Below are 27,653 nucleotides of genomic sequence, written 5' to 3' on the forward strand. Positions count from 1 at the left end.
ATATATATATATATATATTGTGTCTGGTTGAAATTTAAGAAAGTAAATGCAAGGCATGTAAAGCTGAAGAAATCATATATTGTTATAAAAGCCACTTTTTGTATAGAAATTGAGTTCATTTTTTTTTTAATGAAACTTATATAAATCCCCCCAAATGAAGGGGATATGAGTTCTTGAATGCTTCAATCAACACTCAGAAGATTGATCTCCCTATCATGGTATATAAATTCCTTGTCGTTTTGATAGATGGCATGCATGGAGTGTGTGGTTTTGTTGTCCTTTGATGTCGATTGATTTGATAAAATACACATTCATAGAGCGTTTAGTGTTTGTTTCCCCGGTGCTGATTGTGACAAGGTTTGAGAAGATTAGTGTATCGTTAAGATGATCATAAATGTTGATTTCCAATTAAAAAAAGTACTACGGTTTGGCATGGCCGGAGCACGTTACATCAGGAGCCGGCAACGAGTATAAAAGGCACATGCAAACACCCAGGATACTTCTATTTTTTAATATATAAATATCATATGACCCTTCATCTACACACACACACACACACATACATTTAATAAAATGCAAAAACACCCAAGCTTATACTATAATCAAACACACGTGATACTAAATTTAGAGATGTAACCGACCTTTATTAATTGTGGGCCAAGTCGTTTGCTCTCCACCAGGTGTATTATCACATGTGATAAAGTTGTTATCGTATTTAATAAAATGAATGTTTTCCTATAACCCATAGTTTATTTTTTTTAGATAAAAAGGTATTTAACTTAAAACTTGTTGAAGTTATAAGCAAATGCGAGTATGCATTAATATGTCTTGTAATCATGAGAATGGATAAAATGTAGGTGGGTGATCATGGGGTCAAGTCGATTAGTTGATTTTCCCATGGTTGACAATTGGCATGCATCGATCTAAACATTAATTAATATGTCGACTATTCGAGCTAAGTTTGTAACGTATATAATTTATTTAATTTAATTCCTAAACCTTCGTCTCCTAACAACTCCAACCCATAACGTACGTAATTAATAGGGGTACAATCTCAAACTATGTCAACTTCTTATATCAAGTATTTAATAAGCTAGGCTTTTTATAAAATGCAATGCAATGCAATGCAATGAATGAGTCACAAATTTCAGATATTTTATATTTTGGGTAGAAAAACTAATACTAAAACCACAAGTCTTGACCTTACAATTTCCGCCTTTTTGTTTGATCAAAGCTTACGAAATAAATCAACCGAGAACCACAAACCACAACTAATGGCGACACTCTTAAATTGACGGCATTAACATTACAAGAACGCCACCAATCATCTAATAGCGATTTGATGACTGTTTCGAAGAACAAAATTGCTGCTTGACATCAACAAAACTACAAAAGATTTGATGCTTGATGTTTTGTTGATTCCCCTTCTAATGTAGCATTTAATAATTGTATGTTGAAATGGGGAATGCCCGTTTGACTCGGAACCTAAAGTCATGGTGACGGTTTCCTTTTCTTTCAGTTTTTGGACCAACGGCAGCGCCTCTTACCTTTACTTTTCTCGTTTTTCCCACTCCAACAACTTTATTTATTTATTTATTATTAGTCTTTTTTCATTCAAAATGATGATTACATCAAACTAAAGCTATTTTTGGCAAACCAGGTTAAAAACTAATTGTTGACTGATAAACTAATTGTTTATTAACAAGTTGGTTGTTAGATATAACTTGTTACATTTGTAAAAAACGAGTTGATATAAAATGAGTCAAATGACCTAATATATATATATATATATATATATNAAGTTGGTTGTTAGATATAACTTGTTACATTTGTAAAAAACGAGTTGATATAAAATGAGTCAAATGACCTAATATATATATATATATATATATATATATATATATATATATATATGAACATTTATGTAAAATACAAAGGCATAATTGAAAACAGTTAAAAAGACAAGTTTAATAAAGTATATTATGGATCCGTTTGGTTTGTAGGATTGTTTTTTAGAGATTTGGATTTCATGGAGAGATTTAGATTGGAATGGATTTGAAATCAGCGTGTGTTTGGTTTGTAGGATTTGGAATGAAATTGGATTTCATTATTTATAAATAATTTGTAAAAAAAATTATAAACAAATATACAAATAATTGAATTACATGTTTATTAATCGATCATTACAAAACAAATGTTTTTAGAACCTTATTGCATATAATTCTATGAAATCCCGACTACTCCCTAAGGATTTAAAAATCCTATATTTGAAGGATTTCAATTAAATATTAGGATTACAGATCCGGACAATCCAACAAACCAAACATAGGATTGAAATGAAAATGCTCCAAAATTAATTTCATTCCTTCAAACCAAACCACATCATAGGGTAGTTTGTGAAAAAGTTATTTATAGCTTATTAAATAAAAAATGTTTCTCAGTAATTCAAAAAATAAGGTAGCATATGATTGTAAAAAATGATTTAAAAGTATAAGTCAATGTTTACTATTTATATTTAGTGTTTATAGATGGGGTATTATTGGAGCGAATGTAGGTGACAATGCGACATAATGTTGTAGTGAAAATAAGAGAATTTTTGGTATATGTCAAGAATCACAATTACTTAACTTTATTATGCTTGCAACATGTATACTTAATAATGATGTAAAATGGTATTTCAGTTTTGTGATTGTTAACCTATAATTGTCGAGTTACGGAAGCGACCTCACAGGAACGTAATTGTTGTCACTACCACTTACAATGTACTTGAGTTTTGATCCTCTTTCCTTTCCTAGGGGTATTTTAGTGACAGGTTGTATAAAAACTAGAGGATCTTATTTGGTCAAATACATAACAAAAAACTCCTAATAAGTCAAAAATAAGGATAGAAATGCATATGTTGCGGTAGTAATAGTTGTTCAAAGGATTTATGTATACTTTTTTTTAGAGTTGATGACAATTTTTGTTTTGGGTTTAAATTTTAGAAAATGTTGCATTGTGATTTTCATTTTGGTTTAGAAATAGAATTGGGCTACTAAAAATTATAATTCATTTTGAACTAATTATAAGATATGTAATAAGTTTCAAAGCATAAGGACTGAAAATGTAAGTTACGTATGCTTTGCTCGCTCTATGTATGAAATTTGAAATCCCACCCCACAGAGAGTCGTAAAAATGGAGAAATACACGAGCCTTGAAATCATCGACAACTCTCCCTCCCCCGTCTTCATCCTCCGCCTAAACACCCCTCGCCGTAGTAATGCCCTCTCATCCCAATTCTTTCAAGAATTCCCAGCTGCCCTATCCTCTCTCGACCAAAACCCTAACGTTGCCGTCATCATCTTATCCGCCAAAGGCAATAACTTCTGCGCCGGCTTCGATCTCAAAGCCCTAGCCTCGCTTACCGCAGACATCCACACTGGTTCAGACCCTGCTCGCTCTGCCGAAAGATCCCGCCGCCACATCAAGTTTATGCAGGACGCCATCAGTGCCATCGAACACTGCCGGAAACCCGTCATCGCCGCCGTACAAGGTGCTTGTATTGGTGGAGGTGTTGATATGATCACTGCCTGCGATATGAGGTTTTGCACGGAGGACGCCTACTTTTGCGTGAAGGAGGTTGATTTGGCTATCACAGCAGATCTGGGATCGCTCCAGAGGTTGCCGGGGATTGTTGGGTATGGTAACGCCATGGACTTGGCTCTCACCGCACGCACTTTTTCTGGTTCGGAAGCAAAGGCGATGGGACTTGTTTCCAAAACATTTGGTTCCAAGGCAGATATGGATGAAGGCGTTGGAGCTATTGCGGAGGGTGAGTGGTATATACATATATATATATTCTGAATTGCTGATTTCATTTTCTGATAAATTACAAGGAGCAGTTTAAGAATAGAATGATAATGATAATGATAATGATATTACCTCTAACTTAACTCTTAAGGAGGAATTTGAGAATACAAGATATGGAGTTGTAGATTGATATTTGAATTGCATTCTGCTACTTTATGAGTGAAGGGAATGCAAAGATTTAAGGTGTTATTGGGGATGGAGAGGGTGAGTGATGTAAGAGCAGCCTCAATGACCTAATCAGAATTAGCTATGAGAACTGGAAGGAAGTATATCAAAATCAATTGCATTAGCATTAGCATTAGCATTAGCATTAGCATTAGCATTAGCATTAGAAAGGGGGTTATTAGGAGGATCTAAGTTGTTAGTTTTGTTCAAGTATCAAAATCAAACCCCAACACCATTGAAGGTAGCGTAGTGGTACCTGTATAACAAGAAGCTTGTTAGAGGTGAAGAGTGTGTAAAAGACAAGGGTTTTGAAGAGAGAGTAGCAGAAATTGGTTGGTTGATTGAGATGTGTTTGTTATTGAAAACAGGGATTGCTGCAAAATCTGGATTGGCGGTGATAGGGACGAAAAGGGTGATGATAACAAGTAGAGAGATGAGATTGAATGAAGGTTTGGATTATGTTGCTACTTGGAACTCTGCTCTGTTTTTATCAAATGATTTAAAGGAGGTTGCAGCCGCACGCGCACAAAACAGAAAACCTTCCTTTTCCAAGCTCTGATTCCTATGTATTTATATATGTATCTTGTTATCTTACTAAGTCATCGAATGGGCTGCTTGTGTTAAACTAACTCGGTCATTGTTGGTTTATTACTAAATAATATGTTTAATTATAGTTTTCAAAATTATGGGTATTACCCCTACCCCTACCCCTGTAATAACAACAAATCCAATTTGATTTAAATATATATACATTTACATCTTTTATTTTGCAAACCAGCTAAGAAATGGAGTTGGTATGCAGATTTAATTATTAGCCGAGTGGAATATAGAGTTGGTATTCAGATTGTTTATTTCATGAGCAGCAGCTAATTCAAGAGTTGGAGTTGGAGTTGGAGTTGGACATTTATATAAAATATTAAGCAAAACAAAGCAATCAATGGTAGAATGGAAATGTTTTTTGGGTTTTATGCTCCATCACCATCATCAATAACTTATAATATAGTATTTTCAGGTCAACATTACATTTATATATATGCTTCTTTCATTTTGTATATTAACTTACATCTAAACCTAATTAAGGATATAAATATAAACAATAGAGTTGTAATTTTTCTTTTTTATTATGTTATATTATATATAAAAGTAAAAGAGGAGAGGAGAGGAGAGGTTTGAAAATTGAAATGAAAATGAATATATTATGTAAAGAATAGAATAATAATTGCAGGTTTCAATCTCCAATTCTCACACGCAAACACCACCTTCTCATCTTTTACCTTTTATATACCTATTATATATTATATATGAAAGGAAAGGAAAGGAAAGGCTCATATGTATTATTATTATTATTATACAATATAATTAAACGTTTAAATAAAGATTATCAATCTTTGTGGTTGTGGAGACATGAAGTTATATTTCTTATTATCAAATAAAACAATGACAGATGATATAACAACAATACCATACAACTCATCATATCATAACATTCTACCTAAAATCAACAACAATACCATACAACTAGAAATTAAAATTATAAAATTTGCTCTCACAATCCCATTACATTTTGATTTCATAGACGTCTTGTCTTGTATACTTATCCCACAACCATCACTTCAAAGGCTTCATGTTTTCATTTTCTTTCATTCAACATACCTGACCAACTACAACCTCTCTCAATTCTAATCTAACTTATTATATGAGCCTCAGGGCTAAAACACAAACCCTTTAAAACCTATGTCCTTCAGCAAACACAATTACTATATGTAATTAGCTGGAAGTTGTTCAATTTTGTATATTTATATTTATATTTATAGCCAACATAAACCAAATACTTGACATCTTTAATCTCATTTCATTAGAATTGTAATCATATTTGAAGGATGTTTCTTAACCACAATTCAACTTAAATTAATATGTCTAATTGCAAACAAATCATTGCTTCTTTCCTTTCATTTGATTTAGGGTGAATCTTTTTTCCCCCCTTAAATGAGCAAAACCAAGAACCAGAGGGACCAACTCTGTATTATTATTATTATTATTATTAATTATTATTATTATTATTATTATTATTATTATTATTATTATTATTATTATTATTATTATTATTTTTTATGAAAAAAGAAGAATTAATTGCGTCATATGGGAAAGGAGGAGATTGAGTCCGGTTTACGCCAAACACACTTGTCGTCCTCCCCCTCCTCCTCCTCTTCTTCTTCTTCTTCTTCTTTGTACCGCCCCCAATTACTCTACTATAAAGACACCCTCATTTTGCTTCTTACATACCTACATACTCATCTCTCTTCTTCTTCTTCTTCTCTATCTCTCTCTCTCTCTCTCTCTCTCTCTCTATATATATATATATATAGATATATATTTATCTCATTCCTAATGGTGTTGAAAGAGATGGATAATTTTGGTGTCTTGAGATTGCCTCCTGGGTTCAGGTTCCACCCAACAGACGAAGAGCTTGTGGTACAATACTTGAACCGCAAGGTCCACTCTTTCCCTTTGCCTGCTTCCATCATCCCTGAGGTTGATGTTTGCAAGTCTGATCCTTGGGATTTACCAGGTTTACCACTATGCCTCTTCTTCTTCCTATCAAATCATCTCTCTATAAAAATAAAAAATAAAAAAAGTTTAATAATAAAATGTATGTCTTGTTGTTGGTTTAGGTGATTTGCAGCAGGAGAGGTTCTTCTTCAGCAGCAGGGAAGTCAAATACCCGAATGGAAACCGATCCAACCGCTCCACACTATCTGGATACTGGAAAGCAACCGGGTTAGATAAGCAGATTGTTAGTTGGCGGAACAAGCAAGTAGTGGGCATGAAGAAGACTTTGGTTTTCTATAAAGGGAAGCCACCGAGCGGACGTCGAACTGATTGGATTATGCATGAGTACCGACTAGCAGCAGCTAGCCCAGAAGCCCAGGTGAGAAAAATGAAATGAAGCATTGTGTGTAACTATGGGAGACTTGTTCTATCACTAATTAAGCCAGTATGATGGTTACACACACAGGGCATGGAGAAGTGGGTGGTGTGCAGGATTTTCTTGAAGAAAAGAGGGAAGAAGGAGGAGGAAAAACAAGAGAAAAATGTGCAAAAAGGCAAGTCCAATCCAATAATATTCTATGATTTCATGGCAAGTAAAAGGAAGGGGGATTTGCCATTACTATCATCTGGTTCAAGTGGGATTACTACTAATACTAATACCAATACTAATACAAGTGAGGATGATGAGGAGGAGCAGAGCAGCAGCAAATGCTATGATGTATCGACTTTTAGGAGAAAAGAGTGAGGAGCACTACAAGTAGTGGAGTGGATGCTTAAATTTATTAATTTTTAGGAAGCTTAATCAGAAGAATAATTCCCAATTTAGATATTAAGATTCATTCTACCTTCCTTCATCCATGGAAAGAAACAAGAGAGAAAGGAAGGAAGGAAAGAAGAAAGTAGCTGCTACTTTGTAATCTGTTTTTGATGATTCCAATTTCATCTTTCTTCAACTTAAATTATACACATATATCTATATCTAAGATGTTTGTATGCATTTTTATTTATTTATAAGATTCCGTGCATTGTACATAAACCTTTTAAAACACACAACACACCGCTGCTGCTGCTGGTGGTGGTTTGACCTTAATGAAGCAATTTTATCTCCAGACTCTTTAAAATGAATAATAATAATAATAATAATAATAATAATAATAGAGATATATGAATTAAATATAAAGGGTAGAGGTAGGTTTGGATTTGATGACAACAAGGGGACGTGGATTGTCAATTAAAGTATCCTAGCGTATCGGTTGGGTTGATAATAGGCCTAAGGTTTAATGTTAAGGAGGCCGGCAATTATCAAATAGTTCAATTATTTTACAAACAAACATATTCCAACAAAATGCACATATGATACGAATTACGATTATGCCTACAAAAAGTCAAAATAATAATTCAATAATAACTCACAGATGTATATATGGCAAAAGATATGTATTTTATGGACATGGGTGTTGGAGTTGTTCACGTCACCCTCTTCTCTAATTCACATTTTTTAATACTAGATGGATTTTATTTCAATCATCCTTTTACCAATACCTTTGTCACATCATTCAATTTCAAACACCACCATCCAATTCCAATTCCAATTCCAATTTACCACCTACTTCTATTTCCTATTCCTATTCCTTTTCCTTATAGTTCACTGGGAAGGACTTCTTCTAACAAGAAACAAACATCGATCAGGAGGCCTGCAAATTGCAAACACCAACCAATTAATCAATTACTACGTACCCCAGTTTTTCTACCTTTTTTTAAACAAGTAAAGAAGCAAAGAAAGAGAAAAGAGGGAGAGGGGTCCTCCACCTCCAGTACATACATCAGTTGACCAATTCCAAAACCCAACCACCTTAAATGCTGTTCATTTTGGAAAAAGGGATGGTATCGGTTGCTTACACTCTCTGCAACAGCGACCCCTCCTTTTTTTTCTTTCTGTAAAGGCTTTAATTCAAACAACATGGGGGTGGGTTTGGTTAATCAAGAATCAAAACTTAAACTACCTTACAGAAAATAAAATGAATATTGCCGTCTGGTTCTGGGTTCTGGTAGGCCCCCGCCACCATCACATGAACTTATTATTATTCAACCACCATTTTCATCCACAACACTCACATATATGCCACCAAAAAGAACCTGCTCACCTCATCCATTACATAGGGACCGATCAACTCAAAAGATACGCCGAAAAAGCCTCGGATCTTCCATATCACTGAGGAGTACGGACTTTATGCAACATGCTAACAAACTTTCCAACAGAATCCCCTTTCAAAAATACCATCATTTAAAAAACTATAGGATGGATATCTGGGTGCAAATTTGGTTTGGATGTTGCGTGCAAAATACCAAATCCACTAATGGCCTCAAAAGACTTCTACCACTACAAAACAATAGGATGGGTTTTTGGTTTCTAGCACAAAAGGAGCAAAAAGGGATTTGTCATTCTTTTTCTCTTAACATATCACTCTCAACCCTGGTCTCCTTATCTCCAATGTCTTTTCGACAGGGACTTGCAAGGAATTTTCCCCTTTCAGAGCAGAACCTTAGAGTGTCCACCTTTGCTATCTTATCCAACCACATATTCCAAAATCTAACATGGGTCCTCATTATCTTATTCCAAGATTCGGAATCATCGCTTCTGTGGCCGTGTTTCAAACAGCAAAACCTTCTCCCTACAATTGTTACAAACTTGACACTGATGGTGATCTATCTTAAAATCAACTTGTAATAAACTCTGCGGAAAAAATACAAAAAAAGACTATGACCTAACACTAATCCACTAATTAGACGCATCTAACAACTGGATTTATTTAGATATTTAACTTCAGAAATATCAGGCTCTTCTGCTATGCCAAACCTAATATAGCAATGATAACACCAATTTCATACTCTATTCATGTCATAAAAAAATCCCACAAGAAAGACAGATGAAGGATGTCATCAAGAAAGGAAAGGGTAATCATATACTTTTTCAGTTTTAACAAAACTTATGGATTTCTAGAGTCCATGCTAAAGAAACGCACACACATTTAATAGATAAAAATAAGGCTAAGCGGAGGCAAAATTAACACCCCTTCAGGCTTGTTATGTGTTCTTACTAATTGTTGTCTAGTCTTGGTTAATGGTGTCTTCTTGCACCCCTGACCCTTCAGCATTCATCTGTGACGTTTTTGAAGGTGGTGGCTGTGAGCATTCCCTCAAGACTGCCTCATTCTACAAAAGGGAGAAACTTTTTTATCATTTCATATACCTAATGAAGTTAGATTTCGAGGAACAATTACATCTATAACCATTATAAAGAAACAATTTACTACAGGTACAGTTGAGTGCAAAACTTAAAATTGTTCTCTGATAAATTAACATGTAATAGCAACAAATAGAATCATAAAACTAAAGGTGTAAACTGAAGCTGTGCTTACAAGAGGAATGCAAAATGAAAAAAAGGATGTTCGAAGATAGAAAAGAAAGCCGACCATGGGGTTGTCATTATGTTCAAGGTTTCATCTTTCAGAGATGGAACTTTGCAACAGAGGGCCAAAAAGGAAAAATGGACTTTTCAGAGAAGTACAAAGGAAGGATGGAAACATGGGAGACGACAAGGTAACAGATAGGACTCATCAATGTTAGCTGAAAGTTTTTATGATGCATTTATCAAGAACACAAAGGACAAGCAGCATGCCACTGCCACGTCTAAACTTTCAGAATCATCACCCTTGAACCTCTATCGAGTTTCCGATCCATGGCCACCCGGCCGATAGAGTTGGCTAGGCCCCCTGCCATGCAGAAAACGTTAAAATGCTTAAAGACTTCTTGACGAGGACCAGGTTACTTCCCATGAGTTCAGCATTAATCTTGTTTAACTTATCTTCTGACTGCACATAAGGATTTGAAGAAGACACAAAATCACAGAAAAACATAAAACCATGGGTTGCTAATATCTACCCATCCACCTTCTAGGACATTAGCAAATAGTCCACTCCAGGTGAGAGAGATAATGCATCCACATGTATTTGAGAACTCTGGAAAGAGGTGATGGGTGTAGCTTGAGTGGTGGCAGTAGAGATGGTAAACAGTGAACAGATTGTAAGTACACCGAATGGAGTCCTTTGAATACTGTTGGATAATACCACTGTATACTGGGTGGTATCTTTCTTTCTTTTATTTTTCAGAATGTTACCACTAATTTCATGCTAGTCACAAGTATCAAAGAAAATTTGCATGTCGCTCTTTTTCGGAAAATGTGACTGCTCAAATGGCACTCTCCCTGCAAATTGAACACTGAATTGAAACTGCAGGGGAGCTCCTTATCCTGTTATTCATCAACTACTAGTTACCAAAAAACGAAAAGAGAACTACATGTTGGTATTTTCGTTTGAAAAGAAGGCACGCCTGCTCTGGAATACAAATCAGCGACCTGAGCAATTCCTCGGGTTTCAATATTTAGTTGCATTGTATATAACAATGCGCTAAGTTAAGCTCACACAGTCCACATATTAATCTATTGAAAACCCAACTTCTACATGTACTTATCAACTCTTTCTCAGAGAAATCTTAATTATGGCACTGATTAAAATATAATTCACAATATTGGTGGAAGGCCTGCAGCATTTTAGAATATATATAGTATAGCTCTCCCCTTTCCTTGACAAGCTCTGCCAACAATGAACTTACATGATCTGCGCACTAGCATTCATCCACACAAATCCTTCCCTTTTATATATGATCTATTTAATTGTGTGGTAACTTGAGGATGGCACCACAATTGGGATGGCCGACATGATGTCACATAAGAATGATATGTAAATACTACTGTGACCAACGACAGAGAATTCATCTTTCCTAAACTCACATGATTTGCTCTCCAACCAATGCAAACAGCTCAATTTTAACACATTCACCCCTGGTTAACTTGCAACTCCATGTCACATTGCCTTTGAGAAACAGGTTCCAAGCAGGGTTGGTCCCATTCACTATTATTTAAGACAAGTGTGCAACAGTCACCCCAGATCCCAGGACGAGAGGCAAGGCACATAACAAACAAAGACTGGGAATGACATATCTATACTACTGCTACAAAAGACGGGCAATTCATCTTTCCTTTATGTCAACAATAACAAAGTTACATGACCAGCTGCACAATTAATGCAAACAGCCTGATATAACACCTCCCCCTCCCCTTTTTTGTGTTGGGGGGTGTTAACTTGCAACTCCATGTCACATTGTCTTTGAACTTCGAAGAACAGGTTCCAAAAAATTATTAGTCCCAAACTCCCAATCACAATTATTTAAGACAGTGTGCAATAGTAAAAGCTACAAGCACCCCAACAAAGTGAGGAACATGGCTTGCAAAAGATGATATGTATATGTGTGTGCATGCGGTTACACATGTATAAAAGAGATAAAATAAAGCATATACACTTGACATATTGAATTTATTGAAGCATTATTAGCATTAACACATACATAATAACGTTATCAACATTCGACGAAGAATCATTAATATTCACTTAAATTATCATGAATTGACAATTTAACATTTAAATGAATTGACCAACAACATCAATAGTAATACTAGACTAGCATCAAATCATGAACCAAAGACATTCAACCAACATCAGTAAACGAGTCACCAATCAGCATTAACCATAGACATGCCACTAACCTCAAGCTCATCAAGAGAATCATTACAAACAAAAGATGAGAGGTGAAGACTGAAGAGACTAAAGGCAAGGCACTGAAGACAACTCAATATCTGTTTATCCTTCTGCTTAACACAAAGAACCATAGAAGTGGATTACTTTGAAGCCGTTTTCAGTAGAAAACCATCCACTTCTATCTGGGTTCATCATATCCTACCTTTGAGGCCAACGTGTGTCAACTGTCAACCACACAAGATGTCAAGGGTATTATGCATCGACAGGCCTCAGACCTACACAAGCCTAGTCATGTGGCTAGGCATGCCTGTGAGAATTGAAGGTTCCATTTTTCCTACCTCAAAACAGGAATGAAGCACATAGTTTAATTACAATATCCTTGATGTAGTAAGGTTTTCTCCTGTCTAAAGCAAATTTCAGAAAGTAACCGCATAACTCCATAAGAACATAGCATTGAAGTTGTTTATTTCCCAGGTGATAAGACTAATCGATTAAGAAACAGATGAATTGAATGGCATTATTATCAAGTCAAATACGGCATACAAAACCCTAGAGGAGGGAGAGAGAGAGAGAGAGAAAGACCTGCCAAACTCGAAGAATACGCTTCTTGGCGTTGGCTTTACGGGTAGTAGTGAGCTTAATTCTCTTCCAGACGAGGCCTCCTGAATCGTGCTTCTTCACTATTTCCATAACTCGCGTCCCCCAAAAAGCTCCCATTTTCATTCCGATGATAGTATTCACTCACTCGCTCGCTTCATGTTTATTCGAAATCGAAGCTATGCTATGTACCTACCTAATAGGCTGGGCTGGGCTGGGCTGGGCTGGGCTACTAACTGGACTTTTTGCGTTAATATATCCGATGCTATGACTATGACTATGACACATGACATTTAGGTAAATAATTTAATACTAATATTTTAATTTAAATAGTTGATATTGTTTAATAATGTATACTTTTTAAAATTTAAGTTTATAAATAATATACCTAAAGCAGTTGATAATCTTAAAATTATTTTTTTAATACATAAAATACTGTTTATTGATATAAATTATTTAAAATTCGAGATTACAAATAAATTATGTGTGTGTATAACTTATCAAAACTCTATTTTTAATTTTTAATTAACTGCAGATAAATATAGTTAAATACAAAATAAATATCTTATTTTAAATATAAACAATCTAAAACATAATTAGGATAATCATTGTGTTCTAACAGAATACTTAATTATTATACTTATAAAAATTTATATTATTAAATCAAATCATTGAATTAACGAAATTACACAAAAAAACAAAGACTTTTAAATAGTAAATTTGATACTAATATCGATAAATTATTTTCAAATTTATATTTTAAAACATTATCGCTTTCTCAAAACCATTTAAAATTGTATTATATCGATAAAGACAAAAAAAAATGAAACATTAAAGTCGAGATGCATCTTGCTGCATTGCACAAGTACCCTTCTAATATATATATAGATATATATATATATATAGATATATATAGATTGGTTATTATACAACTCTTTACATTCGTGCAACCAATACAACTCAATCTCAACCGTCTATTTCATTTGATTAATATATGATTTTATAGAAGTTTTGATTATTTCCCAATATAAAGTATTGATCACAATTAATGAATCATATTCATCTTCCATAAATATTCAAATCATAATAAATGAACTCTCATCATTTCCATAATTATATCAATTTATTGGGTTACATTGGTTGTACAAATGCGATGAGTTGTATTTGAAATCATCTCTCTCTCTCTCTCTCTCTCTCTATATATATATATATATATATATATATATATATCCTTTGAACTTCATAAAACTCACCAAAAAAACATCACGCTCATATACAAGATAACTGTTAAACCTTATTAATACGATGATTATAATCTTTATGAAAAAAGTATCTCCATGTTTAATGATGAGGTGTTGGTGTTGTAAGCTCATGTTTAGCTATGATGTTTTGAAACGAACATATTGTAAAAGTCTTGCAAACCAACTTTATCAAGGGAAATGTGTGTTTTCATTGCAATCTTAAAATATATACAGTGACACATATCAAATTAATTCGATGACACTTTTACAACCCTATAATTTTTTACGGTATAACAAAAGAAACAAACTAATAGCATGAAGCACCGTTTGGTCTACATCATATTACCAATCAATTAATCTTCAAGTAATAAACAATTATATATGGTCTTTTTTTTTTATTTTTAATTATGACTCCAATAAACTCTAAAAATAAAGGGGTAGGGGGTATGGAAGTTGTGAGTGGTGAGGAAGTTATGTTTCACGTTTTTCATCCACCATGCCATTTGCCATTTGCCATTTACCATTTGGATGTAGTAAATGTGTTTTTTTTTTGTAAGTTTACTTATATTATAAAAAAAAAATATCAATTTCTATTTTTATTTTTTTATACCAGCAGAATACATTTTATTTTAATATTTTATTTTTTTTGTCTCTGTTGATATAACAAAGTTTATGTGGTTGTAAGAAGGGAAAATTGCACCAAAATAGAACCAACTTTCACTTGATTCCTATTTTGGGGAACCAACTTTCAAAATCGTCATTTTGGGGAACCAACTTTCACTTGATTTTTATTTTGGGGAACCAACTTTCAAAATCGTCATTTTGGGGAACCAACTTTCACTTGATTTTTATTTTGGGGAACCAACTTTCACCTGATTCCTATTTTGGGGAACCAACTTTCAAAATCGTCATTTTTGGGAACCAACTTGGACCTGATTCCTATTTTGGGGAACCAACTTTCAAAATCGTCATTTTGGGGAACCAACTTGCATCTGATTCCTATTTTAGGAAACCAACTTGCAAAATAATTATAGAAAAATAACTAAAATTCATTTCTTTTCAAAAATTAATGCAATAAAATCTATTTTTCATTTCAAATCTCGTTTCTTTAAATTCAGATATCAAATTGAATTCGAAAAATCCAAATTACCACGATAAGAATTGTTTTTTACTAATGCAATAAAAAAATCAATTTAATAGAAAAAATTAATTGATGCAATAAAAAATAAATATTAAATATCACATTCAAGATTTTTATATTTAACCAATCTGTGTCAATATTAAAATTTAAATCAAATTTGGCAAATCCAACCAAAAGTTTGATAGAGACCCTTAAATTATCTGTTACCTGTTCAACAGATCAATCAGACCCTTAAATAAACAAAAAGTTCGATAGAGACCCCTAATTCCCTAAATGACGATTTTAAAAGTTGGTTCCCCAAAATAGGAATCAAATGAAAGTTGGTTCCATTTTGGTGTAATTTTCCCATTTTTCTATAATTATTTTGCAAGTTGGTTTCCCAAAATAGGAATTAGGTGCAAGTTAGTTCCTCAAAATAACGATTTTAAAAGTTGGTTTCCCAAAATAGGAATCAAGTGAAAGTTGGTTCTCCAAAATGACGATTTTGAAAGTTCGTTCCCCAAAATGAGAATCATGTAAAAGTTGGTTCCATTTTGGTGCAATTTTCCTTTGTAAGAAAGATAATGTTTTTATTTTTGAAATTATATCGATATTAATATCAAAATTAACTATTTAAAAGTTCTTGTTTTTTTTTTTTTACAATTTCTTTAATTCAAAAATTTATTATAATTTAATTTAGGTCTAATAGAGAAATAATTTATTTTTGGCTTAACAATATAACTTTTATAAAGATAATGATTATGTTAGAACTCAATGATTATTCTAGTTATATCTTATATTTTTTTATATTTAAAATGAGATGTTTATCCTGTATTTGATTATTTTTATTTGCAGTTAGTTATACGAATTCAAAAACAGAGCTTTAATAAGTTGTATTTATGCACAATTTACTTGTAATATTAAATTTTAAGTAATATGCATTAATAAACAGTAATTCATATATAAAGAATAATTCTTAAGAGTTTTTATCAAAATGTTTTATAACATAATATAGATTTTTAAAATGAGGTCATTTACAATTACCTAAAAGTAGTTGAATTCTTCTTGTTTATAATTATTTAATGAAAATTATATGAAAACTTAAATGGCAAGGGTAGTTGGGGTTTTTCCAGAGTCCAAAATGGCATGGAGATGGAGCTGCCTTTATATTTCCATTTCTCTGCTTTCAATTCTGGGCACTGTCACTTCCTTCAATTCTTCATCAAATATCCACTTTTCATTAGTTGTGTTTTCTCTTCCCACACAAGCTGATGCCGGGTTTTATAAGCCACCAAGTTGCTGCCAGGGGCTTGTCTCTTCTGGTATATATGGAAAATCTTGCACCATTTGTTTCAAGCTTTCTTGTATTCAATTTCTTTTCTTATGTGCAGAGGCTAAGGCCTGTGGCAGCAACTATGAGGACTTACTCATCTGCGACCAAAGAGGTGACCGTGAGTTGCCCTTCTACTTACATGCATTGTAGCCTTATTTTCAACCTTTTTTTCTGCTAGTTTCTTGTTTTTTTTCCTTTAAAGATTTTGATTTCAAGGATTTACAGATGACAGTAAGAGATGCTCTTAACTCTGCTCTCGATGAGGAAATGGCTGCTGATCCTAATGTTTTTATTATGGGTGAAGAGGTAAAAGAATCTTGTCTTGATGATTGTATCTTCTTCCTTTCTCTTTCTCATATGTTATATTCTGCAGGTTGGAGAATACCAAGGTGCTTACAAGGTTAGAATACTGAAAATTAGGCTTAGGTTTCTCAAATTAAACAACCAACAAGCATGCATGTATATATATATATATGGATTTGTTTTTTGCTTTGATAGATAACCAAGGGTTTACTGGACAAGTATGGTCCTGAGAGGGTTGTTGACACGCCTATCACAGAGGTTAAATAGTTACTCCTATCCATTTTAGTAACTTACTCATGACTTGATACTAAAATGTATACTTGCTTGCATTAATTATTCAGGCTGGCTTTGCCGGGATTGGTGTTGGTTCCGCGTATCATGGTCTGAGGCCTGTGATAGAGTTTATGACCTTCAACTTCTCTATGCAGGTTAGATACCTATATTTCATTCCTGATATGTCCTTGTTGTTTCTAGCAAAGGGAAGTAAACATTTAGCCTTTCTTCTTCTGTTTGCAGGCAATTGATCATATCATCAATTCTGCAGCAAAGTCGAACTACATGTCTGCAGGCCAGATTAATGTACCCATCGTTTTCAGAGGACCAAATGGTCCTGCTGCGGGTGTTGGTGCTCAACATTCGCAGGTAAGCTCGCTTTTGTGGTGATTTCACTTGAAGCATCTCATACCCCTATATCAGATTGATAACATAATTCCTTTACATAACAGTGTTATAGTGCATGGTATGGTTCAGTTCCTGGTTTGAAAGTGCTTGTACCTTACTCCTCTGAAGATGCTCGTGGACTTCTAAAAGCTGCAATCCAAGACCCTGACCCTGTTGTTTTTCTTGAAAACGAGTTGTTGTGAGTAACATGTTTATGACTCCTTGTTTGTTTGTTTCTTGTCATTCCATTTTAGTGATGCTTGGCTTGTGTGTGTTTTAGATATGGTGAGTCCTTCCCCATTTCTGCGGAAGCCCTTGATTCAAGTTTCTGCCTTCCTATAGGAAAAGCCAAGGTAATTAATGAACAGCTTTAAGGTAAAGTAGGGTAGTATGAACCAAAAGTGTTAAAATAAATAAATAAATAAATATATTTATTTATTTATTGATGACAGATTGAAAGAGAAGGAAAAGATGTAACAATCACAGCTTTCTCCAAGATGGTGGGATATGCCCTTAAGGTATATTTTTAATTTATGGGTATGGGTGTTAGGTAACACTTGTTGAGTAGTTGATCTCATGATGTTGATTTTTTTTCTTATAGGCTGCTGAAATACTCGAAAAGGAAGAAGGGATAAATGCAGAGGTAAGTTGATATTGATTGTGTTTTGGGTTGAAGGAGCATATTTGTAATATGTTGTGAGAGTTAAATAGGTAATAAACCTGCGATCCATCCGACCACTAGATAGAGACACGATAAACGCATCAGTGAGGAAAACAAACAGACTGATTACGGTGGAGGAGGGGTTTCCTCAACATGGTGTTGGTGCTGAAATATGGTATGTTAGTAATATATGTATACTAAGAAAGAAAGAGGTGGGTATGTTAGAAAGTAGTATAAAATGGTTGGTTATGTTTTTGCTATTATGTAGTGCATCTGTGGTTGAGGATAGCTTTGGTTATCTTGATGCTGGAGTGGAGAGGATTGCTGCTGCTGATGTTCCAACGCCTTATGCCGCAAATCTTGAGAGACGGGCTTTTCCTCAGGTCAAATTCAATTCAATTCAATTTGATTCTTTCATCTCACCTTAAAAAGAAAAAAAAGATGGTTGGTTAAAGTTGATTAATTTTGCAGATCGAGGATATTGTTGGTGCTGTTAAAAGAGTATGCTACAGATCGCTACCCATGGTTGCAACTGCTTAACTTATAGAGAGAGACATGAAATATGTAATAATTTTGGTGAATTTTCAAGTTAAGTTTAGTTTGTTGTAATAATAAGGACGAAACAAGTTGTTGTCGGTTTGTGTATGATTTTATTAGCCTTTTGTTTGTTTATTTTTAAAAAAAGACTTGTTTAATAAACATAACATTTGAGCATTAAATGAATTATTTAAAAGTATAAGTTTAATAATCGAAAAGTATATATAAGATATCATGAAAAAAAGAAACTTAGATGACAAGTATAAGATGAAGAAGGTGGAGATGGTTTCAGAAATTCAAGATTAACCATAAAAAATATGGGAAAACATAAAGATGGAATAAGCATAAAATAAATTTCCAAATGCAATTAATTAAATAATCAAAGCAACAGTGAAGTCGCCCCCTAAACATGAAAGTTAAAGATGACGATCGAGAGTTGAACAAACACCGAATTTTGACCTTTGACCATTGAATCCCACAATCATCACCTTCTTCTTCCTCTTCCTCTTCCTCCAATCTCCATCATTTTACCACCAAATTTTTGCAATCCCATCTCACAACAAGCTTTAATCACCATGAAGACTCCCTTCAAGAAACTCCGCGGCTTAGGGCTACACAGGCATCATCATCATCAACGCCATAACAATCTCGCTCAATCGGACGAGCTTTCTCAGGCTTCCCAGGTTTTATTTCTATTTCTTTCTTCTCTTTAATTCCAAAAAACCAACTATTCAATTGGATCTTATTCACAATAGATGATCTTGACTTTTTAGGCAACCTTTTTATCAATTCTCACCATGTCCAAAGCTAAAAAGGAACAACCTTGGATTCGATACAAATCTTTTTTTATCCGTAATAATTGATTCCTTTACCATTTTTATGTTTTGCAGGACATGCTAGACATGAAAGACTGCTATGACAGTTTACTTTCAGCTGCTGCAGCCACAGCCAACAGTGCTTACGGTATTTCACCCACGCCTCTTCTCAACAAATCTATTTTTTTTTATATATAATATATATATATATATATATTCCACAAGCAAATCCTTGCTAACTTTTATTGTCTGTTTCAGAATTCTCGGAATCATTACGGGAAATGGGAGATTGTCTTCTCGAGAAAACCTCACTAAACGACGATGAAGACAGTGGTGAGCATCAAGCTTATGATGTTTCTGTCCATAGTGGAAAATTGTTTATGCAACTCCAAATTTTCTTTCGGTTTTATTAATTTTATCCTTATTGACTCTAGCATCAGACTTTTTGTGCAGTTTCGTGAAATTGAATGTGTCTCTGTGCCTTTTCATTACCCTATCAGCAAAGATAATGTCCATGGTTTATTCTGTGAAATGTGAATTGTGGCCTATTTCCCACCTTTCTGCTAAGAACTTTGTACGCTTTGAGTTTTGAAGATGAACAATAAGTATCTAACTTATTTCTCATCGACTCAGTCAACAGCATTTTAACGGTTTGAGCAAGATCACCATCAACTACTACTAGTTGGACATGTCTAGGTGTTTTGAATAAATAAGTTAATATTGTAAAGAGCGGTCCTTGAATTGATATCTAAACCTGTCATAATTGAGGTAACAGCCTGTGCAAAAATGATGAGAATTGGTCCACAAACTAAAACAAAATTTGCTGAAACTTTCTACACTGAAAAAACCAAAGCCAACTCAAACCGTTGTGCCCTTTGTCATCTAAATGCCATTCTTTGTTATTATCTTGGTTCTGCAGTTATAGAGATGATACATTATTCACTGATTCAGTCTTTTTCATGCCAAATATGTTGTATGAGAAGCTCTCATCTCTTATCTTGTATCTTAGAAAATTCCCCATTCTTGTCTATTCGTTTTTTCATAAATTTCTAAACCCAACCATTTTGCAGGTAGAGTCTTGCTAATGTTGGGAAAGGTGCAGTTTGAAATCCAGAATCTGGTTGATCATTATGTGAGTTCTTATGCTAATCATTTTGCTGCTTCTCCAATTTCATGTGTATTACTATTTTGTGATGTTTATGAATTCCTTTTTCAGCGTGCACATATTGCACGGACAATCACAGTCCCTTCAGAGTCCCTTCTTAATGAATTGCGTATAGTCGAGGTATGTAATTTCTCTACTCTTATAATTTTCAAGTGACACACATCAATCATTTACCCCTTGCCAATTTTATAGTAGTTGGTCATGCGCAGGATTTTAGTCGGTGGTTGTCTGGACTCTGGATATAACTCCTAGGATTACCTTCATGAATATGAATCATAGAAAATTATCAACATTGTTTCGTGGTGTTACACCACCTGCTAATTCTCTATCCATACATTTATTTCACAACATGACATGGTTGTTGCTGATATTTATTTATTACATATTATTTTGCCCTCCTTTTGCAGGACATGAAAAGGCAATGCGATGAGAAGAGGTCCGAAACTATTCATATTCTTGTTCTCCATTTAGGTATTCGTTTTAAGTTCGCTTAGTGAAAAGAATGTTTAGTAACCTTGTATGGATAATATGGTCATCCCAGGATTTTGCATGAAGAAATGAAAATTAGACACAAAGACAAGAGAAGGTTGGGAAGCAGTAAAGGAGAATACATTTCCTCCCATCAGCTGCGAGCAGCTCAGGAAGAATTTGATGAGGATGCTACTTTATTTGTTTGCCGGATGAAGTCATTAAAAGGGGGGCAATCTCGTAGTCTTCTAACACAGGCTGCTCGCCACCACGCTGCTCAGGTTTGCATCTGAATCAAGTAAAATAATGTCATTTGGTTTGTAGCCCATAGATGTTTTTTGGAAACACCTCTTACATGTTAGAAACACAGATGTGCTTTTTCAGGAAGGCTCTAAAATCTCTAGAAGCAATTGAGCCACACGTTAAATTAGTAACCGAACAGCAGCATATTGATTACCAGTTCAGTGGGCTTGAAGACGATGATAGGGACTCTGTTTTTCTTACTGATGACGAAGATGATGAAGATGAAAGTGATGATGATCATTACATGCATGAAGATGGTGAATTGAGTTTTGACTACCAGAGGAATGATCAGAAGAATGAGGTTTCTAGCTCAGAAAACTCAATGGAGGTGATGCTCCATATCCTGTATGCTCTTCTTGCTTCTGAATGCATTACCTATCGCCATCTGTTTAATCTATTTCTGTTTCTTTTTCTACAGTTAGATAGTGCAGACCTTACATTTCCACAAGTTGCTTCACTGAACTCGGTCAAGGTAAAACATTTCACATCCATTGACCTACTACCCAGCATGTGGAATGTTCCATCATTATAGAACAAACATTTCATGATTATGATTTTGCAGGAAAACGTGCGCAGGAAGCCCCTCTGGAACTCATCTATCCTCGATATAGAGCTCAATGCAGGCAGCAAATCAGCACCACTTTCTGCCATGAATAATATTGAAGCGAGTGAAACGTTTAGACAGATGCGACAGTCATCTGTCCGAAAGCTGAACACATATGTTCTCCCAACACCACTTGAGAAGAGTCCAAGATTGGATGCTCAAGGTCCTCGACCAACTAATGATAATATGTGGCATTCATCCCCTTTGGAGCATAAGTATGAAGATATTTTGAGGAAGGAGAAGAACTCAGGACCAACAGTCTCAAACACACACTCAGTAGTGAAGGAGAGCAACAAGAGTAGTAAATCTGATCCATGCTCATCTGTTAGACATGCTTTCTCTGGTCCTTTGGCTGGTAGTGCACAGCCAAACAAGTCTCTGTCATATGCTAGTGGTCCTATTGGAACAACTCTGCAATCTTCTGGATCTCTTTCAAGCATCTCAATACTTCGCCCAGCATCAACTACCAAACTACCCTTGTCAAGTAATAGTTTTGTGTCATCGCCTAAAATTAGTGAACTCCATGAGCTCCCTAGGCCCCCTGCAAATTTAGCCTCTAAGATATCTTTAAAAGCTGGCTTCTCGGCCCCTTTGGTGACATTTAAAGGTGGGTCAGATTTTAACGTTATAAATAAGTCTCCAGCATCTACACTTGCAGTGCTCCCTGAGGCCATTCAATCCATACCCACAGAATCACAGAATTTCAGAAGAGCCGAATCGTCAAACCATAGGTACATGTACTGCTCTTTTTCTTCATTTGCAAATATGTTCTGTGCTACTTTGATTTAATCAGCAAAGCCCACATGGCTATTCTGAGATTAACAACTGTTTTCTTGAATACTTACAACCATACAATATTTTGACATAAATTCATTAGTTGAATGCTCAACTTTGGACTAATCATGTGTGTGTTTCTCAACCTGTATTATGCCTTGATCCTTGTATTTCTAATTGAGCTTTCTTTTGTATGAGTTCAGGTGAAGGATCATGGCACATCCGGGTTAAAGCAGTTATGGGGGAGAAAACGTTAAGTTTCATATTATGAGGTAGACGCATCAAACTGTAGATAAACTCATCAATATTTTTCACTCATGTAATTGGAGTACCATCTTAGAGAAGCTCATTTTAACTCTGTAGAGGTCATATTACTAATATTATTTCCTGAGATGTGGAGTTGTAAAACACAAGAAAGACAAAAAGATAATCAAACTTAAGGTATACAGAACACACACCTACATGACATCATTGCAGCAAATTCTTCAACTAGTTGATTATCCTTAACAATTGAAACAAGATCTAATACAACCCTAAACCTCTGGCCTTTTATAATTGAGATTGAGTTCCACTAGCTAGTTTCTGGAAAAGAAAGTCTTTGTGAATTCAGCTGTAAGTTGACTCGTCCAAAACCTACAGAAACCGACGCATGGGCCAACCCACTTCATTCCTTGATATCTCTACTGCTGTTGGCTTCATTACACAGTATCCAGTAGCGGGTTTTGAACAAGAACCAACTCCGCATGTACGATTGCTATCAAGTTTTCTCCTTTCCATTTCTGAACTTCTCCTCCTCAGATTTTGCTTCCTAAGAATAGAAGAGTTCATTCTGTGGTTTAGTCTTACGGGAATGGGCATTGCCTCAAGCCCCATTAGCTTACCGACGACCCCTGGCTTGCACCAGATGACCCTCTCCCCTGCAACTTTTGCAGGCAAACCAATCCAACGACCATGGTCAATTGATTTGCGGGTGGTGAGATTGACATGATCAAAGTTGCGAAAGGAAGAGCGATACATAGCATCCTTGCCATCAAGAGAAAACCTAGGGTACTGATTGAGGGCGTTTCTGGCAGAGCGTAAGATGTCGGAACTGTTGACACAAGACATCCTATGATGAACGTCACCGTAGTCCTCTAGCTTAGCTCTTCTGGCCATTTTCTCCTCCAAATCCAAATGCATGATCATCTCCTCGAGGGTTGGGTGATGATCAGGATTGATTTGCTGGTTTAGAGTAGAGGTGGAGCCATCACCACTGCACAAGTTCTTGAAACCCTTTTTCATCTTGAAACCCAGGGAGTTCTTGAGGAGAAGGAAGGACAAGTCTTTCATGATGATTCATACAGTCAATTCATTGACAACAAGTTGATGTTGGTTTTTTGAGATAGATAGCGGTGTGTGTTGAAAGAGAGATAGGTAGTATTGGTGGTGGTATTAAAGCAATCACATGAGAATTGAGAGGAGAGTTGTTTTTGTTGTTGTTGTTGTTGGCAAAATGGATTCATTAGGAACACACACACACACATACATAGCAGTTGCATCTTCATGATGATCCTATTTATTGCTAACCAACTAGACTTGTATACTATATGCAACGCATGACCCTCCTTACTGCTTTTACTTTTACAACCAAATTTTTTTACATAAAGTCAAGTCATGTTCCCCACACACATGCAAATTAATCGCTAAATCATTGACAGCATATATATGATATATAAATATATGGAATTAATATGTATGCTCAAATATTACTTTCACTGCATGGGATGAAAGAGGTATATATATATCCTAATTAAACATTTCCAATCATCAACCACATTCCCTACTCTATCATTTATTTCTTGAAAAATATTACTGATATTAATCTCTTTTTCAAAGGGACTAATTAATCAAGGAATAGTTTAAGACATACTTTTCTTTAGTCAATGTATATTGTATTATCTTCTTTTAAGTTGGAAAAAAACTTGTATGTATTCTGATTTTATGTAGGTTTTCTTTTTACTAAAAAAAGTTTTAATTAAGATTTGTTATAAGACGGGTAAGCACAAGTTATCTAAAAAAAGAAAGGGATGTAGCTTGTAACTATGATTATATTATATGAACAATATATATATATATATATATATATATATATATATATGAGACGACCACAATACATTTTAATCTTTTTGTGGCGGTTACTTTTAGCCTAAAGCTTGTTGTTGGTCAAGTGTTATTTTAATTTTGTGTGCATGGTAGGATAAAAAGATATGTTGTTTTTTTATAAATTAATTAGCAACAATTGAAGAAGGAAGGAAGGAAGGTAGGAGAGATGAGAAATGATGGAGTGCCAAACTAACAAAATACAATCAATTCAATAAATGAAATGTATAACAACTATATATCCCCAAATAAATCCACATCATGATCATGTTAGGCCTAAGGGTATCTTCAAAGGATTCCCTTTAATTTCATGGCGTAGTTGCTATTTGCTACTACAATAATCAAGAAAGGAAACATCAAATAACATAATAAAACGAAACCCACAAAGAAAATGAGGGGATTTAAAAAATTTCCCATAATTTAGCAATGTTACAAACACAGTTGCATTGGTTGGTCATGCAGTCCTACCATATTTTAACACCATCAGATGGTCGTCGATATTGGTTGAAGTTGGAGAAAAGACTGCGTCGCTCCTTGGATTGTGCCATATGTTATCTCTTACATGATGTAGCGTCATGAATGGTAAAAGTTGTTGTCCTTTACATGTTATTTCTATCTGGAAGGAAAACAAACATCATGATACATACATACATACATACATTTATGTAACAACGTACTTTTGGGTGAGAAGTAAAATATAATTATACTATCACCTTACATAAATTTGCTTTTAATTTTTATATAGAAAGACTTTCATTTTGTCATATAAAATGTAAAATCTAACATTCATATAATATTCTACATCTTTTATATAAAAAAAACTACGTCTACAAATTAAATGTGAATGAGGACACGGTTAATTATGGTAACATATTTTATTGTTTTTTAAATGTCAAGTAAATACAATGTGATCAATATTTGTAAAGAATTATAGATTATATAAGCAATTATTAAAAAAAAATTGACAATCTTTAAAGAGAAAAACGTTTGTAGTTGGTAGATATTTAAAAGAATAAGGATGTGAATTTAGATCCTAATAAACAAACATCTACAAGTTATAAAAGAAAATAGTTGTTAAAGATTTAAGAACAAAACAAACGAGTTAAAAAGTAGATTACATAAAATAAAAGTGATAATCCATGTCAAAATAAATGTGAATAATGATAAAAGTCATGTGGTTTTAGAAAGATTAAGTTATTACAATTTTTGTAATTTATTTTCTTAAATTCAAGATGTGAGAGCGTAATTGTTGGAAACCCAAAAAAGAAAAGAGAGAATAAAATGGTTAATGGTTAGAAAGAAAAATGAAGTAATATTACGTATGCATGAGGTTAGAGGGTAGAGGTAGTGAGAGGAAATGTGGGTGGTGGGTCCTACAAGTTGGATGTTAGGTGAGGTCCACCTTTAGTTTTTTCTTCTCCAAAGCAAACAAATGTCTTTTTCTATACACATTCGCCGTATCAAAAACAAAACTCCTAAATTAATTTAATATTTGAATCCCAGTTTCTTTAAAGTGGTGCATCATCAACATTAATTCCATCTATTATTTCCACATTTTTTTTAATAATATATACATGCTTATGCTTATGCTTATGCTTATTATGCTTGCTTCCTAATTAAACCAAACATCCATCCATAAAGGATAGGATGTATATGTAAAGTTAATTATTTGTATGTATATAATAATTAAAAATGAAAAATTGAGACTATATCATATCATCATCGCCATGTTATAAGATTAATATAATGAATGATGGCTTATATATATAATTAAGAAAATAGATTTATTAAGGTTGGGTTTAATCATTTTTATAGAAATTTGAGGGAGAGGGACCCCTCATCACAGACTAAGACTTTGCTCTCAACCTACAATCATTATCCCTTTAGACTTCTTCACCTTCATTTTATTATTATTATTATTATTATTATTATTATTATTATTATATTACTAATTCATTTTTTTTAATTACTTACACATTCTTTCAAATGCTGACCCATGCCTCCTCCTCCCCCTCCCTTGTTTATATGTATCATCTACCAATCTCATGCACGTCTCTCTCTCTCTCTCTTCCATCCCATAATAAATAATTAAAATGTCAAATATTCTACCATCAATAATTTAAGTTTTCTTTGCCCTCCACTCTCTATCTATATATTCCCATTCTCTCTCTCTCTCTCTCTCACATACATACACATATTATATATCTATATATATATATGATTAGTAATTGGATTCATACAACATTTATATTATACATGATTTTGATTAAGGAAATACAAGTATTTGTGTGTGTATATATATATATTAAGAAAAAGGCATTTATTTCTTAAATAAAGATTCATACGATTGTTTGTTAACTGGTTTGTATTCACAAGTCAAACATGTTTAATTGGTAGCTAGCAACTAGGTGTATCTATATTCATTCATAATTTATTACTATATATATATAAACTCATCATCTTTAATTTACTTTTTTATAACATAACTTAAGCAGAAGCCTTCCTTTCCTATCAATAATGAATCATTTCATATATAAAGCATGCATTCCATTCAAACACGTTAACACTTATTTTTACTTCATTAAAACTTACATCATCATCATATCCTTTACTACTGTTTTTGGTATATACATTGATTTAAGGTGAACCTATATATTACCTACTATGTTCATGCCTTCATGCACATATATGTAATTTGTAATCACATGCATGATT

At 34.0% G+C, this 27,653-nt stretch overlaps 7 protein-coding genes across 8 annotated transcripts in view; 4 read left to right on the top strand and 3 right to left on the bottom strand.

The window, feature by feature from the left end:
- The first annotated feature begins 3,138 nt into the window (after window positions 1–3,138).
- LOC112523066 (delta(3,5)-Delta(2,4)-dienoyl-CoA isomerase, peroxisomal) lies at window positions 3,139–4,636 on the top strand. The gene is made up of 2 exons (XM_025132503.1): window positions 3,139–3,811; window positions 4,383–4,636. The coding sequence occupies exons 1-2, from the start codon at window positions 3,175–3,177 to the stop codon at window positions 4,571–4,573; spliced, it is 828 nt and encodes a 275-aa protein (XP_024988271.1). The 5' UTR covers window positions 3,139–3,174; the 3' UTR covers window positions 4,574–4,636.
- Window positions 4,637–6,257: 1,621 nt separating this feature from the next.
- LOC112522533 (NAC domain-containing protein 83-like) lies at window positions 6,258–7,531 on the top strand. Its single transcript, XM_025131726.1, has 3 exons — window positions 6,258–6,583; window positions 6,687–6,943; window positions 7,031–7,531. The coding sequence occupies exons 1-3, from the start codon at window positions 6,403–6,405 to the stop codon at window positions 7,307–7,309; spliced, it is 717 nt and encodes a 238-aa protein (XP_024987494.1). The 5' UTR covers window positions 6,258–6,402; the 3' UTR covers window positions 7,310–7,531.
- Window positions 7,532–9,433: 1,902 nt separating this feature from the next.
- Window positions 9,434–13,108, bottom strand: LOC112522708. Its single transcript, XM_025132003.1, has 3 exons — window positions 13,012–13,108; window positions 12,801–12,958; window positions 9,434–9,777 (listed from the first exon to the last, which is right to left on the bottom strand). Exons 1-3 carry the CDS (start codon window positions 13,106–13,108, stop codon window positions 9,673–9,675), a joined length of 360 nt encoding a protein of 119 aa, XP_024987771.1. The 3' UTR covers window positions 9,434–9,672.
- A 3,272-nt stretch (window positions 13,109–16,380) lies between these two features.
- On the top strand, window positions 16,381–18,787 carry LOC112523267 (pyruvate dehydrogenase E1 component subunit beta-1, mitochondrial-like). Of its 2 annotated transcripts, none has more exons than XM_025132793.1 (14): window positions 16,381–16,498; window positions 16,568–16,621; window positions 16,735–16,815; window positions 16,883–16,909; window positions 17,008–17,070; window positions 17,154–17,240; window positions 17,329–17,454; window positions 17,538–17,671; window positions 17,753–17,825; window positions 17,925–17,990; window positions 18,074–18,115; window positions 18,184–18,308; window positions 18,402–18,516; window positions 18,605–18,787. In XM_025132793.1, exons 1-14 carry the CDS (start codon window positions 16,448–16,450, stop codon window positions 18,671–18,673), a joined length of 1,113 nt encoding a protein of 370 aa, XP_024988561.1. In that variant the 5' UTR covers window positions 16,381–16,447; the 3' UTR covers window positions 18,674–18,787. The 2 variants fall into 2 exon arrangements, with proteins under 2 accessions (XP_024988561.1, XP_024988560.1); XM_025132792.1 differs by having other exon boundaries at window positions 16,394–16,498; window positions 16,568–16,627.
- Window positions 18,788–19,155: 368 nt separating this feature from the next.
- LOC112522949 (uncharacterized protein At2g33490-like) lies at window positions 19,156–23,265 on the top strand. Its single transcript, XM_025132311.1, has 11 exons — window positions 19,156–19,353; window positions 19,561–19,633; window positions 19,744–19,818; window positions 20,556–20,617; window positions 20,702–20,770; window positions 21,058–21,086; window positions 21,192–21,399; window positions 21,489–21,749; window positions 21,840–21,893; window positions 21,984–22,756; window positions 23,003–23,265. The coding sequence occupies exons 1-11, from the start codon at window positions 19,246–19,248 to the stop codon at window positions 23,004–23,006; spliced, it is 1,716 nt and encodes a 571-aa protein (XP_024988079.1). The 5' UTR covers window positions 19,156–19,245; the 3' UTR covers window positions 23,007–23,265.
- Window positions 23,155–24,269, bottom strand: LOC112522950. Its single transcript, XM_025132312.1, has one exon. It carries the CDS (start codon window positions 24,126–24,128, stop codon window positions 23,433–23,435), a length of 696 nt encoding a protein of 231 aa, XP_024988080.1. The 5' UTR covers window positions 24,129–24,269; the 3' UTR covers window positions 23,155–23,432.
- Window positions 24,270–25,133: 864 nt separating this feature from the next.
- The window catches only part of LOC112522709 (protein LAX PANICLE 2), a 7,495-nt gene continuing 4,975 nt past the window's right edge, over window positions 25,134–27,653 (bottom strand). Inside the window, exon 4 of the mRNA XM_025132004.1 lies at window positions 25,134–25,554. Coding sequence (XP_024987772.1) covers window positions 25,393–25,554 — 162 coding nt within the window. The 3' untranslated portion in view covers window positions 25,134–25,392. The remainder of the gene's footprint in view (window positions 25,555–27,653) is intronic.

Source organism: Cynara cardunculus, assembly GCF_001531365.2.
Source record: "Cynara cardunculus var. scolymus isolate 2C chromosome LG 12, CcrdV1, whole genome shotgun sequence".
Lineage (NCBI taxonomy): Eukaryota > Viridiplantae > Streptophyta > Magnoliopsida > Asterales > Asteraceae > Cynara > Cynara cardunculus.

What these genes read in the sequence shown, in the direction of transcription:
- LOC112523066 (XM_025132503.1), top strand. Translation starts at nt 3,175, where the DNA reads ATGGAGAAATACACGAGCCTTGAAATCATCGACAACTCTCCCTCCCCC. An exon ending in CGTTGGAGCTATTGCGGAGG is followed by an intron (nt 3,812 to 4,382) that starts GTGAGTGGTATA and finishes TATTGAAAACAG; the next exon opens with GGATTGCTGCAAAATCTGGA.
- LOC112522533 (XM_025131726.1), top strand. Translation starts at nt 6,403, where the DNA reads ATGGTGTTGAAAGAGATGGATAATTTTGGTGTCTTGAGATTGCCTCCT. An exon ending in TGATCCTTGGGATTTACCAG is followed by an intron (nt 6,584 to 6,686) that starts GTTTACCACTAT and finishes TTGTTGGTTTAG; the next exon opens with GTGATTTGCAGCAGGAGAGG. An exon ending in CAGCTAGCCCAGAAGCCCAG is followed by an intron (nt 6,944 to 7,030) that starts GTGAGAAAAATG and finishes TTACACACACAG; the next exon opens with GGCATGGAGAAGTGGGTGGT.
- LOC112522708 (XM_025132003.1), bottom strand. Translation starts at nt 13,108, where the DNA reads ATGTCATGTGTCATAGTCATAGTCATAGCATCGGATATATTAACGCAA. An exon ending in AGCCCAGCCCAGCCTATTAG is followed by an intron (nt 12,959 to 13,011) that starts GTAGGTACATAG and finishes CGAGCGAGTGAG; the next exon opens with TGAATACTATCATCGGAATG. An exon ending in GTATTCTTCGAGTTTGGCAG is followed by an intron (nt 9,778 to 12,800) that starts GTCTTTCTCTCT and finishes TCCCTTTTGTAG; the next exon opens with AATGAGGCAGTCTTGAGGGA.
- LOC112523267 (XM_025132792.1), top strand. Translation starts at nt 16,448, where the DNA reads ATGCCGGGTTTTATAAGCCACCAAGTTGCTGCCAGGGGCTTGTCTCTT. An exon ending in TTTTTATTATGGGTGAAGAG is followed by an intron (nt 16,816 to 16,882) that starts GTAAAAGAATCT and finishes TATATTCTGCAG; the next exon opens with GTTGGAGAATACCAAGGTGC. An exon ending in TTGGTGCTCAACATTCGCAG is followed by an intron (nt 17,455 to 17,537) that starts GTAAGCTCGCTT and finishes TTTACATAACAG; the next exon opens with TGTTATAGTGCATGGTATGG.
- LOC112522949 (XM_025132311.1), top strand. Translation starts at nt 19,246, where the DNA reads ATGAAGACTCCCTTCAAGAAACTCCGCGGCTTAGGGCTACACAGGCAT. An exon ending in AGAATCTGGTTGATCATTAT is followed by an intron (nt 20,618 to 20,701) that starts GTGAGTTCTTAT and finishes TTCCTTTTTCAG; the next exon opens with CGTGCACATATTGCACGGAC. An exon ending in ATGAATTGCGTATAGTCGAG is followed by an intron (nt 20,771 to 21,057) that starts GTATGTAATTTC and finishes CTCCTTTTGCAG; the next exon opens with GACATGAAAAGGCAATGCGA.
- LOC112522950 (XM_025132312.1), bottom strand. Translation starts at nt 24,128, where the DNA reads ATGAAAGACTTGTCCTTCCTTCTCCTCAAGAACTCCCTGGGTTTCAAG.